Raw genomic sequence first — 18,703 nt, forward strand, 5'->3', positions numbered from 1 at the left:
AATTCCTGGTTCTGCAGTTAGGCAATTACCACATGCTTTCCTGCAGTGAAGCATCTGCTGTTATGATATGCAGGCATGAGTACCAGAAGGTGGCTACCATTGTTTGTAGGATTAAGGAAATGATTTGGATGAGGGCCATGGGCTTAGTCAGAGTAGTTCAGGATGATGGGAGCTGAATCTGTATTTAGTTTGTTTTTGTTTTGCACATCGGTAGGCAAAGCCTAGTGTTTGTTTGGCTTCAGTCATGTCCTTGGTTACAGTAGCGTGAATCTGCAAGTTAAAGATCAGACATTTACTAAAACTGAACCAAGGAAATTTGGATTTCATAGTTACAGTTGCAGGAAATGGTCATATTATGACTGAAATATATTTAAAATGTCTATTTAGTTCTGTTTTCAGATATAACCTTGTAAGTAGAAACATGTATAACTCAAACAACCATACATCTAGTTAATTTTGCACAGGCAGCAATGTTAAGTCTTACTACGAACCTAGCAATAAAAATGATGAAGCTCCTGTCAATTTTTCGAATAACTAGCTTGAGACAATATTCTCTCTTCTCTAATGGAAATGACAGAGCTCCTGTCAATTTTTTGAAAAAAAGTTGTTTTTCAGACTCATCTATCTCAGACAAAATGAAGACTTGAATGGTAGTGAGAGAGCTGCAATTATTTAACTTCATATCTTGGCTTACATGCTTGTTCTTCCATAATGCAGTGAATATGTAAATCTGTACTAAACCATTGAGTTTTGCTGTGTTGAGCATACCTGCTTGTTGTTCATTCCTTATCCCCTTGTATGCAGGATCTATCTGGCCGACCTCATTTGAGCTGCGGCTTAAGTATTCCTACTGCATGGGTTTGCACATATGATACATAGGTATTGTGAAATTTCGCAGTTTGTCAGGACCCCGACTCAATGCCACATCGATCTAGCATGTAACACCTCATATCACTTTGCGGCCTCACGCACGGTATTCCCACGGGTGTCGCCTTACCTTAGCCCGGGACCGTTTGCGCCTTTTGGCACACGTATATGACAGTGTCGCTAGCATCCATATGATAAGGAGCCCGGGCTGACATGGCTAGTCGTAAACCCAAAGTGGCACAGACTTACAGGGACAGGCATCCATGACCCAGCATCGAACGTGTCGGTTATCAGCGAGTGAATCCAGGCTGTAGCACTGGGCTAGCAGGACTCCGGTGAACCGGGCTGTAGCAGGCTAACAGGACTCCGGTATTCATCGCGTGACATTTCCCCGAAGGGACAGACACAGGAACGAAGAAGGACACATGCCGGCCGGCCTAAGTGTTCCGGAGCAGTAGCAAGCTACCATGGCTCCGTGGAAACACTAGGAGATATTTCCCCGTAAGAGAGGCTACTAAAGATAAACATCTAGATGGTCAGATCCCACACATACCAAGCATTTCAATAACATACACACAATATGCTCGATATGTGCAAATACAACATGGCATCACAACATGACTCTATGACTCAAGTAATTTATTCAGTAGGCTCCGAGGAGCGAGATATTACAAACATGGGTCTCATGACCCAACAATCAGAGCATACAAATCAAAGCACAAGCGGAAGCTATCATGTCTGAGTACAGACATCTATAAATGAAAAAGGCTTGAAAGCCTGACTATCTATCAGATCCTGCCGAGGGCACAAGATCGTAGCTGAGGTAACAAGCTAAACGTCGAAGTCCACGCGAAACTACTAGTGAGACCGAAGTCTCTCTGCAAAAACATAAAATAGGCCAACGTGAGTACAAATGTACCCAGCAAGACTTACATCAGAACTAACTACATATGCATCATTATCAACAAAGGGGATGGTGGGGTTTAACTGCAGCAAGCCAGCTTTGACTCGGTGGCTATCCTAAACTACGACTGCAATGTAACTCTTTTGAGGTGGCTCACACGAGTCCACATATTCACCAACCAATACACCACTATGGAACCGCTCCCGTCTCCCTACGAGAATGCCATTCATAGCACTCACGCTTATCTTGCGTATTTTAGAGTATCCACTTTCACTTGTCTATGAACTGATATAAGCAACCCAGAAGTCCTTTTTCGCGGACACGGCTATTCGAATAGATGATGTTAACCCTGCAGGGGTGTACTTCTTCATACATGTTTCCAGCACTTAGCGTCTGCACACGACATGTGCTCGGCAGACTTCAAGCGAAAGCCGACGTGGGTGTAGACCACGACCTACCTAAACACTCAAGTCTCTAGTCCAGGTTTATCGCCTATTCGGGTTCCATCCATGAGGAGATCCGGCCGGAGTTTCGCTCACAGCCCCAAACGATGTGAACAGGGTTCCGTGACACCAAACGGGCGCCCGGTATACCCGGCCACGTGCCTACCGCATCACAGCCCACCCCTCCGGTCAGCACTGTCCACGGCCTCCAGCATACTACAAACACCAGAAACTACTTGCAACTCCTGGACAGAGGACGAGGGTGAATAAGAAGTCGAGCGGGGTCATATTTCAGGGCCCAATATATGGTAGTAGCTGAATCATGGATCACAAACACAGAACTCAGTTCCTAAGGACGGCTTCAATGAGACAACCCACCATGTACTCCTACATGGCCTCTCACCGACACCTTTTACCAAATCGTGTTCACACACTTAGCTCACACACAGTAGGACATGTTCACACACCCCTGATTCATCCCGGATAAATCAGACCTGACACAACTCTAAGCAGTAGCAGGCATGACAAACAAGCAAGAATGAGTAGGCACAACAGGGCTCAAACAACTCCTACTCATGCTAGTGGGTTTCATCTATTTACTGTGGAATGACAGGTCATGCAGAGGATAAAGGGGTTCAGCTACCGCAGCAAGTAACAGTTGAATCGTTGTTGTCCTAATGCAGTAAAAGAGAGCAGGGGCGAGAGAGTAGGATTGTATCGGAATGAACAAGGGGGTTTTGCTTGCCTGGCACTTCTGAAGATAACATTGGGTCTTCATCAGTGTCAACGATCACATCGTCGGTATCACGTCTATCGAGAGGGAACAGATACCGGCAACAAAGAAGAAATACAATCAATGCAATGCACAATATGATGCATGCTCATGACATGGCAATATGAATGTGTTTTGAGCTAATGCAACTAGCAACAGATTAAATGAAGTTGGTTTGAATACAAGATTCAAATTCAAACTCCATATGTGATTATTCAAATGTCATTTAATTGATTTGTGCTAAACAGCAGCTATAAGCTGTTCTAACATGCATGAAAATGGTACAGATGGAATCCTTGAATTTTTCTGATAATTTTTCATATATAAATTATTTAATTTGGAGTTACGGTTGAATTTCTATGATTTTTAGAAGTTTTAGGCATTTTCTGGAATTTCCTGAATATTAATAAATCCAGAAAATGATTTAACTGCATCAGCCTGAAGCCAGCATGACGTCAGCGAGTCAACGGCCAGGTCCAGGTCAAACCTGACGTGTGGGGTCCACACGTCAGTGACACAGGTTAGACAGGGGGGTTAGTTTAGTTTAATTAAAGATTAGGGGCACTAGGGCCCACATGTCAGTGGCTCTAGGCCTGGGTTAGCGGGGTGGTTAGGCCCTAATGACCGGCCACGTCAGCTCTCGCCGGAGTTTAGCCGGCGACGACCACAGAGCACGGCAGGGGGACGCCGGACTTGCGCTAGGGGCATCGGATCGACGCGCCAAGGGCACCAGGAGGTAGCCCGTGCCCGTGCGCATCTAGGGGGACCAACGGGAGGTGCGGGGGTGGCCGGGGTTCGCCGCAGTGGAGCCCGAGGCGGCGGCCGGAGCTCGGGGTTGGGGCGAGTTAGTGCTACGGTGCGCAAACGAGCGAGGTGAGAGGCTAGCGGGGCGCTACGCGGTGCGGGGAGCGAGTTAGGCATGCTAGGGTGACCAAATGGTCACCGGAGCTACGCCGGCGACGAGCTCAGGCGGCGGCATGCTACAGCCAGCTATGAAATGGCGGCTACGGCGAGCGGCAAGCCACGGGGTTAGGGGCAAAACGTGCAGGAGCTCACGGTGGTTCGGATGGGGTAGATGACGAGCTCGGGGAAGCGGAGACGGCGGCGAATCGACGGTGAAGATCCTCGGCGGCCGGCGATGGAAACGGCGATGGTGGCGGCGTTGCAGCATGTCCGGGACCTTGTGGCTCGGTGGAGAGAAAGAGGGGGTCGAGGCGGAGCCTTGGAGCGCATCGGCGAGGCTAGGGGGTGGCGGTGGCCGCGAGGGAGCTCGTCGGTGGCGGCGGCTCCGTTCGGGCGAGTGAGAGAGAGGTCCAGGGGAGAGGATGAGGACGCGGGAGAGTGAGGGAGAGAGGCAGGGAGGTGCGTGGCGTCTCCGGGGCGTCGAGGAGGAAGCAGAAGGTGGCCAGGGGAAGCAGGAGGTGGCCGAGGCCTCTCGGGCGCGCGCCACGCCTCGCCTCTGCCTACTGGCAGAGGAAGACGACAGGGGGGGAGTGGAGATGGGCTGGGCCGTGCTGGGCCAGGTAAGTGGGCGCCAGGTAACTTCCTTCTCTCTCTCTTTTATTTCTTTTCTATTTCTGTTATTTTGTTTTTGATTTGATTTAAAATACCAAATCATCTAATAAAATCCTGGAAACAATTATGGGTGCTTTCTGAATTATTTCAGTGACCCTTAACAATTTCCAACATTTATTTGAACATTTAAATTATTTATAGTATTTAAATGCCCAAAGTCGAATACAATATGATTTAATTCAAAAATCCAAAAATGACCTAAGAATATATTCATCATTTTTGGCAGAGGTTTCCACCTTAACCAGAAATCATGAACTTTTCTTAGGAACCTTTTGGGTTTATTGAAAAGATTTTAATTCACCCTAGTTGAGTTGATTTAATGCTAGGGTTTGAACATCCCCATTTCAATTTTAGGCAAAATTTAAACATGATGCAACACATGACTAGCTAGCTCAGAGCAAACCAGAAGCTAGGGATGTGACAACTCACCCCCACTAAACAAGAACCTCGTCTCGAGATTCAAGCGTAGGGTAAGGTGAAGGGGTAGCGCAAACTAGTATAATCTTCACGATCCAGGGTGCACTTCAATTGAACGTTGATTCATTCACCATCATTGTCTTGAAGTCTTGCCTTGAGAACTCCAACTATCATGACAACGAGAGGAAAGGAAAGACCCTAAAGAATTGTTCTTCTCGAAGGTCGAACAACTCAGGATTAACCCACGGAATGAGACATAACAACATCTCTCGAGCTGAGAGACGAAGTACACATCCATAGGAATTGGAGTGAAGCAGATGACAAAGGTTCACTAGGTAGACAACAATTCCAGACTCAAGAATGTGGTAAACGATTGTCACGTAGCGAGGAGTTGAGTTGCCATGATACCATAATGATGCACCTTAGGGAAGGTGACTCGTAGAAATATCCCCTTAAGTGGCAAAAAGAATTACCTTTGATTCAAAGATCATTGAAACTCTTTAAACCAGCCTAAGACAATTCTCGAGCGATCGTTTGGAGGGGGTCGGTAGAATAGCATACTCGGACTTGGATGATGTGGACTACCTTGTTGAAGACAACGCAATGTATGATTTTTGCTTATCACCGGAAATGGAAGAGATCCATGGTAGAATGGCACATTGGCGGTGCAAGCTGGGAACAAAATGCAAATGCTGGGAATGATTCTAGTAACTGGGGAAGAACCCAACAATAGAGAGTGAATTCACTGTTTAAAAAGGTCATAGCATTGCCGAGGAAACTAAGAGGAATCCCAGTTAGTGCCGATGATAACACGTAGCGCTTGTGCGTGCTCTCAAGAACTTGAGCATTTCCATAATCATCAAGATTTTATCAACATCCGTGTCAAGGGTGCTGACAACACAACATACTACCATGATGAATAGCGATGGGCGATGCAGATGCAAAGGAGGATAACACTTTCTCAGATTTCACCTTAGCGAGGCCAAGGAAACAAAATCTGGATGATCGACCGAGAGACATTTAGCACTCCGCTTCTAATGTTCTCCTTGATGTGCTAGTGTAACCCATTCATAGATATGGTTTGATATCTAGAACATCAAGTAAAAAGGTCGGACTTCGGGAGCACAGGAATCCATAAGGAATATCTACGGAGGTAAATCCTACGAAGTCCTCATGGGGAGGTGGCCAACTTCCTCAATCATGATATTATAATAACAGGTCTTCCGGCTGGGTGTGTTGGCCACGACATCCACCTTACCGGTTATCGAGGGACCAATATTATAGTTCTTGGGAAATGTTCCAACCATTATATCTGCCTGAGATTCAGATCTGGTTGGTGTCAGGATATTCTAGACTCATCGAGTCTAGGAAGAAAAATGAAAGTTTGCAACACAAATCGACGAGATGACGTTGCGAGATTCTCGGGGAGCGAACTACGATAGCAAGCTCCAAAACATGAGCCGGTTCTGCTACACACATGTGAACACGTTGTCCCAGACAAACATTATCACATGGTAGTCTTACAACAAAACACTACCGAGTTCAGGTGGGGAACCATCATTAATGACATTGAAGTCTCCACGCGTGGAAGTCCAAAGAGTTCACCTTGGACAGACTCCTTTATCTTTGAACAACTCAATCAGTGGCTTGGTGTGCTCGGAACACATATGGAATGAAGGTTGCAAGTCTCCAGACCACAGAATACTTCGCACGTATGCATGACTGACTTGGGATGATTCCAGAGGAAGCAAAACTAACTTTCTCAAATCCACGGCGGCAACTTTCACCAAATGCACGTGTATAAGAGGAAGTCACTCCTTTCATCAAACAAATACTTCATGAGCTAGCATGAAGAAAATGCTTTCAAAAGTTTCCAACACTAGCTTAATGTTCAACAAAATCATGGAGGAGATAAGGATGTTGTCAATGGGCTCAACAACAATTCTTCCGGGTTTCCCTTTAAAAGGAATTCCATAGTTAAGAGAACAAGTGATAGCATTGGTCAGACCCAAAAGATATAATGGTGTATGCTCGAGGGATCAACCACGAGTAAGACAACATTACGAATATCGTTGGTTCTGGTCTGATTGGATGATAGCCCATACTCAAATCAAAGATGGGGTAAGACAATAGGTCCAACAACTGATCACAAGGACCAATTAATGAAGATATCATCTTTCTTCAACACACACACATACACAGAAAGATATCCCTTAACATGAACTAAGTCAGACAGGCTTTTATCTTCCAACTCTCCAATTTGTTGTTTGGCTTAACCAACTAGCTCAGGGGCATCTAACACCGATTCTTGGAGAGAAAGTGGTTCACAAGAAACCAACTTGATCACGAGCTCAACGTAACAGTCAGGTGACAGCCTGGTGATACTTTCGAGAAGATATTCGGAAAATCACGAACCACCGATATGTTACTAAGCTCGAGAACAATCTCGCTTTTGAGGGCAAGACGATATGATCAAATGAGTGAGGACTTGACAAAATCCTAACTCATCAATCGAAGTGTGCACCAGGAAGATGGACAAGGTAGCACGATCAATCTTAGAAGGATGATTCAAAAACCAACACGCTAAGAATGAAATTATTGTCCTTTAACTACCAAGCAACGAGGTTGCTGGGAGTATTGATTTCACACACCACGATTCACTTGTCGGCATTCCGGTTACAATAACACAGGAACCGAGGAATGAACAGTGATGGCAAGAAGTATCACTGTACCAAGAGTTCATGGGATGGTGTGCAATTCCTATAACAATCCCGATATAAAGATGGTAATACTCCAAGGTAGAACAGAGCAAAAGCTGAATTGGCATTTTGATCTGCGGAGCACAACTTCTTTGACCCAATCCTGGATATGGAAGAGGTACTGGAGTTTGTTTCTCCTAGTCACTCCGGAATAGAATGGCTTGACAGACCACAAGAGTCATAGGCATCGATGAACGAATGCACACATAATCTCGACTATCAATTGATAGACGAGGGTCAGAAGACAACTAAAGAGGGACAACTCAAAGGAACATACGGTTTTCTGAGTTGTGGATGCATAGATTAGTATGTCGAGCGAGATCAACATTTCTTCCAGATAACCCATGCAGAGAGGTAGGACTGGCAGAGTCACGATTTATGAATGGAGATCTCCTCAAGAGTACTCTAATTGTGATATTTTGATCCAATAAACATCTGCCATAAGCGGTTCATAGTATTTGGAAGAAGGAAATACCACGGACCTCGAGGACTATCGCAAAGTTACTAATATCCTGAAGGAACTAGCAAACACTATCAACATGAAGTAAGTAGAGTGAATCTCGGGTTCAAAACCCAGAAATAGAATGCCTACTAACTAATAACATCACGGGATGCTTTCAAAAATAATGGCCAGAATCATCACACTGGGGATACAAAAGCATTGCTAAATTGCTAGGTGACTTCCTAAACACCTAAGGTCATAATAATAGCTCCAACATCTACGCCGAGGTAACAAAGTACCTCAACCTACCGATTAGTGTGCTTATTCCGACCAAAAGGGACATCGGAGACGGAAGGAAAAGATTTGCAAATGCATCAGACTGTTTAGAGACCTGGGATGACTCGGACAGCATAACGGCTGTAAATGCTCAAAAAGATTTGAGACAATCACAAAATGGTGGCATAACCACTCAACATCACAGTATCAAGGTTCCGAGATCAACAGTAATCATACAGAAGTAGTAGGAACTGAAGCGAGGCTTAAGTCCAACAATCTTATAAGTCTACAGATTAGCAACACGTGATCCTAATAGAAAGAAGAGATAGCCTAGTTCTTAATCCCCATAGAAGAGAAGATGATGACTCAGATCAGAAGGCCATGAGGTATAAGGAGTAAAAAGAGCCTTACGTTCCATCCCACAATCAATTCCCTTATATAACTAAGAATTTCTAGACTCAACTTTGACCAGTTTGGCTTGGTAATCCTACAGGCAGTCAAGCTCTGATACCAACGCTGTCAGGACCCCGACTCAATGCCACATCGATCTAGCATGTAACACCTCATATCACTTTGCGGCCTCACGCACGGTATTCCCACGGGTGTCGCCTTACCTTAGCCCGGGACCGTTTGCGCCTTTTGGCACACGTATATGACAGTGTCGCTAGCATCCATATGATAAGGAGCCCGGGCTGACATGGCTAGTCGTAAACCCAAAGTGGCACAGACTTACAGGGACAGGCATCCATGACCCAGCATCGAACGTGTCGGTCATCAGCGAGTGAATCTAGGCTGTAGCACTGGGCTAGCAGGACTCCGGTGAACCGGGCTGTAGCGGGCTAACAGGACTCCGGTATTCATCGCGTGACATTTCCCCGAAGGGACAGACACAGGAACGAAGAAGGACACATGCCGGCCAGCCTAAGTGTTCCGGAGCAGTAGCAAGCTACCATGGCTCGGTGGAAACACTAGGAGACATTTCCCCGTAAGAGAGGCTACTAAAGATAAACAACTAGATGGTCAGATCCCACACATACCAAGCATTTCAATAACATACACACAATATGCTCGATATGTGCAAATACAACATGGCATCACAACATGACTCTATGACTCAAGTAATTTATTCAATAGGCTCCGAGGAGCGAGATATTACAAACATGGGTCTCATGACCCAACAATCAGAGCATACAAATCAAAGCACAAGCGGAAGCTATCATGTCTGAGTACAGACATCTATAAATGAAAAAGGCTGAGAAGCCTGACTATCTATCAGATCCTGCCGAGGGCACAAGATCGTAGCTGAGGTAACAAGCTAAACGTCGAAGTCCACGCGGAACTACTAGTGAGACCGAAGTCTCTCTGCAAAAACATAAAATAGGCAAACGTGAGTACAAATGTACCCAGCAAGACTTACATCAGAACTAACTACATATGCATCATTATCAACAAAGGGGATGGTGGGGTTTAACTGCAGCAAGCCAGCTTTGACTCGGTGGCTATCCTGAACTACGACTGCAATGTAACTCTTTTGAGGTGGCGCACACGAGTCCACATATTCACCATATCAATACACCACTATGGATCCGCTCCCGTCTCCCTACGAGAACGCCATCCATAGCACTCACGCTTATCTTGCGTATTTTAGAGTATCCACTTTCACTTGTCTATGAACTGATATAAGCAACCCAGAAGTCCTTTCCGCGGACACGGCTATTCGAATAGATGATGTTAACCCTGCAGGGGTGTACTTCTTCATACATGTTTCCACCACTTAGCGTCTGCACACGACATGTGCTCGGCAGACTTCAAGCGAAAGCCGACGTGGGTGTAGACCACGACCTACCTAAACACTCAAGTCTCTAGTCCAGGTTTATCGCCTATTCGGGTTCCATCCATGAGGAGATCCGGCCGGAGTTTCGCTCACAGCCCCAAACGATGTGAACAGGGTTCCGTGACACCAAACGGGCGCCCGGTATACCCGGCCACGTGCCTACCGCATCACAGCCCACCCCTACGGTCAGCGCTGTCCACGGCCTCCAGCATACTACAAACACCAGAAACTACTTGCAACTCCTGGACAGAGGACAAGGGTGAATAAGAAGTCGAGCGGGGTCATATTTCAGGGCCCAATGTATGGTAGTAGCTGAATCATGGATCACAAACACAGAACTCAGTTCCTAAGGACGGCTTCAATGAGACAACCCACCATGTACTCCTACATGGCCTCTCACCGACACCTTTACCAAATCGTGTTCACACACTTAGCTCACACACAGTAGGACATGTTCACACACCTCTGATTCATCCCGGATGAATCAGACCTGACTCAACTCTAAGCAGTAGCAGGCATGACAAACAAGCAAGAATGAGTAGGCACAACAGGGCTCAAACAACTCCTACTCATGCTAGTGGGTTTCATCTATTTACTGTGGAATGACAGGTCATGCAGAGGATAAAGGGGTTCAGCTACCGCAGCAAGTAACAGTTGAATCGTTGTTGTCCTAATGCAGTAAAAGAGAGCAGGAGCGAGAGAGTAGGATTGTATCGGAATGAACAAGGGGGTTTTGCTTGCCTGGCACTTCTGAAGATAACATTGAGTCTTCATCAGTGTCAACGATCACATCGTCGGTATCACGTCTATCGAGAGGGGAACAAATACCGGCAACAAAGAAGAAATACAATCAATGCAATGCACAATATGATGCATGCTCATGACATGGCAATATGAATGTGTTTTGAGCTAATGCAACTAGCAACAGATTAAATGAAGTTGGTTTGAATACAAGATTCAAATTCAAACTCCATATGTGATTATTCAAATGCCATTTAATTGATTTGTGCTAAACAGCAGCTATAAGTTGTTCTAACATGCATGAAAATGGTACAGATGGATTCCTTGAATTTTTCTGATAATTTTTCATATATAAATTATTTAATTTGGAGTTACGGTTGAATTTCTATGATTTTTAGAAGTTTTAGGCATTTTCTGGAATTTCCTGAATATTAATAAATCCAGAAAATGATTTAACTGCGTCAGCCTGAAGCCAGCATGACGTCAGCGAGTCAACGGCCAGCTCCAGGTCAAACCTGACGTGTGGGGTCCACACGTCAGTGACACAGGTTAGACAGGGGGGTTAGTTTAGTTTAATTAAAGATTAGGGGCACTAGGGCCCACATGTCAGTGGCTCTAGGCCTGGGTTAGCGGGGTGGTTAGGCCCTAATGACCGGCCACGTCAGCTCTCGCCGGAGTTTAGCCGGCGACGACCACAGAGCACGGCGGGGGACGCCGGACTTGCGCTAGGGGCATCGGATCGACGCGCCAAGGGCACCAGGAGGTAGCCCGTGCCCGTGCGCATCTAGGGGGACCAACGGGAGGTGCGGGGGTGGCCGGGGTTCGCCGGAGTGGAGCCCGAGGCGGCGGCCGGAGCTCGGGGTTGGGGCGAGTTAGTGCTACGGTGCGCAAACGAGCGAGGTGAGAGGCTAGCGGGGCGCTACGCGGTGCGGGGAGCGAGTTAGGCATGCCAGGGTGACCAAATGGTCACCGGAGCTACGCCGGCGACGAGCTCAGGCGGCGGCGTGCTACGGCCAGCTATGAAATGGCGGCTACGGCGAGCGGCAAGCCACGGGGTTAGGGGCAAAACGTGCAGGAGCTCACGGTGGTTCGGATGGGGTAGATGACGAGCTCGGGGAAGCGGAGACGGCGGCGAATCGACGGTGAAGATCCTCGGCGGCCGGCGATGGAAACGGCGATGGTGGCGGCGTTGCAGCGTGTCCGGGACCTTGTGGCTCGGTGGGGAGAAAGAGGGGGTCGAGGCGGAGCCTTTGAGCGCATCGGCGAGGCTAGGGGGTGGCGGTGGCCGCGAGGGAGCTCGTCGGTGGCGGCGGCTCCGTTCGGGCGAGTGAGAGAGAGGTCCAGGGGAGAGGATGAGGACGCGGGAGAGTGAGGGAGAGAGGCAGGGAGGTGCGTGGCGTCTCCGGGGCGTCGAGGAGGAAGCAGGAGGTGGCCAGGGGAAGCAGGAGGTGGCCGAGGCCTCTCGGGCGCGCGCCACGCCTCGCCTCTGCCTACTGGCAGAGGAAGACGACAGGGGGGGGGAGTGGAGATGGGCTGGGCCGTGCTGGGCCAGGTAAGTGGGCGCCAGGTAACTTCCTTCTCTCTCTCTCTCTTTTATTTCTTTTCTATTTCTGTTATTTTGTTTTTGATTTGATTTAAAATACCAAATCATTTAATAAAATCCTGGAAACAATTATGGGTGCTTTCTGAATTATTTCAGTGACCCTTAACAATTTCCAACATTTATTTGAACATTTAAATTATTTATAGTATTTAAATGCCCAAAGTCAAATACAATATGATTTAATTCAAAAATCCAAAAATGACCTAAGAATATATTCATCATTTTTGGCAGAGGTTTCCACCTTAACCAGAAATCATGAACTTTTCTTAGGAACCTTTTGGGTTTATTGAAAAGATTTTAATTCACCCTAGTTGAGTTGATTTAATGCTAGGGTTTGAACATCCCCATTTCAATTTTAGGCAAGATTTAAACATGATGCAACACATGACTAGCTAGCTCAGAGCAAACCAGAAGCTAGGGATGTGACACAGTTGTTTTTAGTTTTCTGCAATGTTGATTTGAAAAGCTTTCGATGTTCTGTTTATGTATGCCAGACTTAAGAAAGAATTTCATAGTCACATTTGACATATTCAGATCAAGTTTATCCCTCGGATTATGTTACATTCAACTCTTCCTCTCTTCAGTGAATAAATTTTGACATATCTTAACAAGACTTTTTTGTCATCTTTTAGCTAGTGTGATGAGATTTTGGCACCTGTACATTCCTTGTACCAACTTAGGCAAATAATAATTTATTTGTTTTTGTGAAAGTTGATTGAGCACATCTTCTAGACTCTTGTGAATACATCTGGGACAATGGTTCACATCAGTTAGGTATATACTGCTTCCGTTTCGAGTGAAATCCTCTCCCATAGCCCCTGCCCTAGATGAAATGAGCTATATATGTGTATGATGATCCTCCTTTCCTAAAAGTGAGATTGCCATATGTAGTTCAGAATTGACCTATCATGCTTAATTTACACAGCATCTAATCATGAGCTTACGAAGCTGCTGTTTTGGAGTTGTGTGCCGCAATATGAGTAGTAAATTTGTGAACCTGCTATGTAATGTTTAGGTTCCAGCAAGGAAATTTGTGCGCCGCTATCCTGAACCTCCTCTGCTTTCTCTGAAACAGGGTTACCATGTGAAGAAAAAAGATATGTGGGAGCTTTTGAATGGACAAAGGCTTAAGCAAGGAAGAGAAGACAGCTGCATTTCCTTACTTGCAATTCTAGTAACTATCTTTGTTATAACTTGCAGAGTGTACCTGCAAAAGAAAACTTGTAGAGTGTGATGGATTAATTAGGATGCTATGTAATCAGAGTACGTACCCTATCATATGTATCATGACTGATTGCGACCAGGGTCTGCATTCTATGAAGAAGGCACCCATTTATATGTTTATTAGTGACATTGTGTTGTGCTTGCTCTACTACTTCTGTACATTATTTGTGGAATTGGTCTTGTTGTTCACCATTGCTGAAAATCTGTTTCAGTTAGCGTGCCCTTATGTAGCACTATTTCAAATGGAGTTGGTCGAGTCCTCCTGCTCATTTTTTATGCCAACGAACATTGTTGTCGCCTGAAATGCTTGTACAGAAGGAGCATTGGAGACTACATGTTTGGGGCTATCCTAAGCTTATTGATAGGTGATCATTTTAGTACTGGCTTGTCATGTACTGACCCTGAACTCTGAAACTGATTCAACCAATGTGCTATCTGATTGGTTATACCCAGGTACATGTACAACTATATGATGGAAAATATGCATTTTGACAAATTGTACCCAAAATGTTAGCTAATACTCTTTACTTGTCTCATGAAATGTGCCTGTGCAAATTTGCATCCTATCAGCTCCCAAATGTTTAACTGGAAGGACTGATTCTGTAGTTCTATTTTGGTAGAAACTTGATTGATTCGTTCCTGTATAAACATCTAAAGGAAAGGAAATCCAAAATGTAGTGACATTCTTAGTAAAACTGGTCGTTTAATTGACGTTATGAACATGACACTGGTTTGGACTAGTGCGGCATATGCAATACAAAAATAGTAAAAGCCACAATTTAGTGTGCGGGCATCAAAGGAACATTTCATCTAAAAATTGAGTAACAACTCAAAGTTGAAAGCCTATTATTGTAAACATAGTCTCACAATTGTCACTTGAATGAAAACTGATTGTTGGTTCGAAAATAATGTAAACACTACTTGGGACAATAATCCAGCTCTAAAGCTTGAACTTGTAGTGGGACAGCCCACCTGGCCGTCGCCATGTCAATGTAGTTTTGGGTTCGGACTACCCATACTAGTGGTAGTAGTAAAATTAGAGGACACATTGTGCTACTGATGCGTCCGCATGATCATACTCGTCGGGGTCCACTAGTACCGATCTTAGTCCTTCGGACCCACTATGATCATAAGAGGAGCCATACTACTAGTACAGGCATCACACGTCCCGTACCACTAATCAGGATCTCGGTACTAGATGACCGGTAGTCGGGGTCGAGATGAGGAGCACTTGAAGGAACCTAGATTATGGCTCCTCCGTTATGTTACCGTGTACTCCCTCCGTTCCTAAATATAAGTCTTTTTAGAGATTCCAATATAGACCTAAATTATGTGGTTCTCTATATGTATGATCTTGTTCCTTGTGTTCTTCTGTCATTTGACAATGAGCAGATATTAATCTACAGAGGCAGTGAATGGAACTCTAGATACTCAGCTTTTGACTCTCACTCGAAAAGTTCAAAAGAATAATCTGGCAATGTCATCTGCTTTGAGTAGCTCAGGTATCATCTTTAATGTTCAGAATGATCCATACACAAGGCAGCAGTAGGAAACAGATATGCTTACATCAATACCACAGTGCATTTTTTATTTAAAAAAATGTGCAATTTCAGGATGGGTGGTTAGAAGAGATGGAAGGAAAGGCGCAAGAACATGATAAGAAGGATGTTGCACAACAAGAGAAGATAAATGAGCTCCAGATTGTTGTAGATAAGATTATCAGTTTTTACTGGTGGCTGTTAGAAGCTATAGACAAGATGATGCATTTTTATTAGATTCAAGTGAGATTATTCAGATTAGCATAAAAAGTGTAGAGGATCGTGCAAAGCTTTGTTATCATTTGATTATTTCACTATATATTTTGTTCAGTTTCGATGTAAGCATCAGGCCTTAATAGGAAACTCAATTTGATTTACTTGGCCATGATCAACGAACACAAATATTACAGAAGATCACCAAATGAATGAGAACTTGACAACATAGAACGAATCAAGAGAAGTATACATACAAAATTAGCTCCTACCTTGGGAGAAGTCGTCACAAATAGATCGCGGACAAAAGTTTGTAGATAGAAGCTCATATTTAGTACCCCTCCGTTCATAAATAGAAGTTAGAAACATCTTATAAACGGATGGAGCAGACACAAATATAAGTTTGAAACATCTTATAAATGGATGGAGCAGACACAAATATAAGTTAGAAACATCTTATAATTGTGAACCGATGGAGCAGAGGGAGTAGTACACAAGACTTGACACAATCTGAAATGAAATAAAGATACATTCAAACAATTAAATCTGAAAATCTCCAGTATGCCCCCTGCAAACCCATGACCTCCATCTTGAGGAGGGGCTAGTGCCATCAACCATACCATTCCAGAAACTGAAGTTGTGACAACGTGTGGTGCGGTGATCCTCTAGCTAGTTTTACTATAACAGAGTTCTGCTTACTAACTAGATCAGCAATGTACAAACATATGCTAAACTTGCTCATTGACAAAATAGGTTGTGCATGCTTCTTCTGTTCCATACTAAAGGTGATTGCCATATTTGTCAAGGATGATTATGGCTGAGGTATGGTAATGCACTTATAGCAACGCGTGCAAAGCGGGCAAGAAATTCATATAAAGCAGGCATTGTTCCAAATTGAGCCAATTCTGGTTTTCAAAGATATACTATACATAATTATTGTCCATTTTATATGGCACCATACACTGCCTAAATAATCAGAACATGTTTGAGGCGCGGGTCATGTACGTCTTGAGCTCCCGATTCACCTTCTCCTCGTCCCACATGAACCCCTGGAGATTCTGCACCCACTCGAAGTAGCTCACCATCACTCTGCCGGAGTTGGCCAGTATGTCCGGTAGGATCAGCACGCCCTTCTTTGCCAGAATCTGCAGCGCGAACATGTACACTTCTCTACTGTCAATCAATGTGTGAAATGTGTCAACAAATGCAGCTTAGTTTTGTGCCAAAACATTGGTGTTCTTGCCTCTTCGGCCTTGGGGTCTGTTGGGTGGTTAGCAGCTTCGATGATGTACTTTGCTTTGATGGCATCAACATTGTCCCTAGGAGAAGAAGAAAATCGAAAGGACTATTTATTAACAAAATTTTTTTAAGATATAGAAGAAAAAATAACAGCCAGGAGGATACTCTAACTGAGCTTCAGAGCATTAATCTCATAGAAGATAGGATGAAGTGAGCTTGGACGAGGAAGAAGAAGATTACTTGTTTATGACTCCTGCCAGAGCTGCCGGGATGAGCATGTCGCACTCTTCCGTGAGCAGTGAGGTCGGGTCGACGGCGTCGCCTTTTGTCGGAGCCCTTGATCCCGCGGTTCTTTGCCGAGTGCTTCATCAGCTTGGCTATGTCAACGCCATTGGAGTTCTTGACAGCCCCTGTGACATCTCTGATGGAGACCACCTTGCCACCAGCTTTAGTTATCAATTGGGCAGCCCAAGAGCCAACATTGCCAAATACCTGAAAAAGGCAAGAAGACAATAATTGCTCATCTGTGCAAATGTAGGTGAAGAAACATAGTTCTGGCCTTGCTCCACAATGTATGGCACCATTCTACACAACGATGATTACTAGCATTGTGTAGGCATGCTTGTATATATTTGGCAGAATATATTGCTTGTGGGTGCTCATTGTTTGCTCCTTTCCCCTTTAATTTCAGCGCGTGAGGTGGGAGATTAGAAAGCTACTGACATATCAGGCACAGAACTTTGAAATTGCCATTGATGGTGTCTCCATTGTAAGCCTAAGCTTTGACAAGATGCTTGTCTCTAAATTATAAATGGGGAACACCTTAGGTTTTGTGTGAAAATAAAGAGATTGACAAAATTTTCTCTGGCATTTTAAATGCGCAAAAGACCAAAGAAAAAGCAAATAATCTTAGTGAGTTCAGATAAAACAGAGAATTACCTTAAGAAGAGTTCAATTGCAATATCTTGAGATTACACTAAAATTTAAAGCTGGATGGTCAGTCTAGTCGCAGAACAACAACCATCTACTAACCAATTGCAATACTTTTACAGTTTCCAACTACTAACCAGAACTGAAGAGCAATGGAAGCCGTGAACTTACAAGGAATAAGGTAGAGTAAGACTGTAAGAGATATGGACCTGTAGACGGTGCTGCGCCGGGCTCTCCACAGATCCGGCCTGGATTATGCCAGCAGCAGCGTGATCCGGCAAGGAGTGTCTCTTGGACGCCCATTCGTCCAATTTTCCAAAAGGCCGTGCGCTCGATCTAGCTCTTGACAGCGAGGAACCACGGCTGCATCAGACATCGGTCCTAGAGCCCCTGGGACCCCTCCGCTGCCGCCGCCGGGGTCATCGGCTCCGCCTCCTCGTCCCATCGGCCATCATCGCCGACCCCCTCTGCCGCCGCCACCGCCGGGGTCATCGGCTCCGCCTCCTCGTCCCAGCGGCCATCCTCGCGACCCCCCTCTGTTGCTGCCACCGCCACCGCCGGGGTCACCGGCGGATCCGCCCTATCCTACCCTGCTACTTCGAACTGATAGGGCTCGAACAAGTTTTCTACGGGAAGAGTGGACATGATTTGGCCTTGACTAAAATTGGAATCAGGAACGACCCAGATGTGTCGGGCCACACAGTGAGGGTGTGAACATGATTTGGCCTTGACTAAAATTGGACAGAACTACCCTTTTATAAAATGACTAGCCCCACCCTAGTTTTGTAATGGTCCCACCACTATTTGTAATTTCATGTAATTTTAGTCTCATAACTCCTCGTAACTCTAGTTTCTCCACCGTTTGATCGCAGTGGATGGACGGCCCGTAGAATCGCCAATCACTCCATTTTCTCTCCTATCTCTAC

General features: G+C 45.2%; 2 protein-coding genes across 2 annotated transcripts in view; one reads left to right on the top strand and one right to left on the bottom strand.

Annotated features, from left to right (window-relative positions):
• The window catches only part of LOC123153515 (uncharacterized), a 16,139-nt gene extending 2,134 nt beyond the window's left edge, over nt 1-14,005 (top strand). Inside the window, exon 5 of the mRNA XM_044572612.1 lies at nt 13,709-14,005. Within this exon, the coding sequence (XP_044428547.1) occupies nt 13,709-13,867 (159 nt within the window). The 3' untranslated portion in view covers nt 13,868-14,005. The remainder of the gene's footprint in view (nt 1-13,708) is intronic.
• Nucleotides 14,006-16,439: 2,434 nt separating this feature from the next.
• LOC123152327 (glutamate dehydrogenase 1, mitochondrial) lies at nt 16,440-18,476 on the bottom strand. Its single transcript, XM_044571903.1, has 4 exons — nt 17,987-18,476; nt 17,088-17,339; nt 16,852-16,927; nt 16,440-16,753 (listed from the first exon to the last, which is right to left on the bottom strand). Exons 2-4 carry the CDS (start codon nt 17,123-17,125, stop codon nt 16,583-16,585), a joined length of 285 nt encoding a protein of 94 aa, XP_044427838.1. The 5' UTR covers nt 17,126-17,339; nt 17,987-18,476; the 3' UTR covers nt 16,440-16,582.
• Between the last annotated feature and the right edge of the window lie 227 nt (nt 18,477-18,703).

Source organism: Triticum aestivum, chromosome 7A (genome assembly GCF_018294505.1).
Source record: "Triticum aestivum cultivar Chinese Spring chromosome 7A, IWGSC CS RefSeq v2.1, whole genome shotgun sequence".
NCBI lineage: Eukaryota > Viridiplantae > Streptophyta > Magnoliopsida > Poales > Poaceae > Triticum > Triticum aestivum.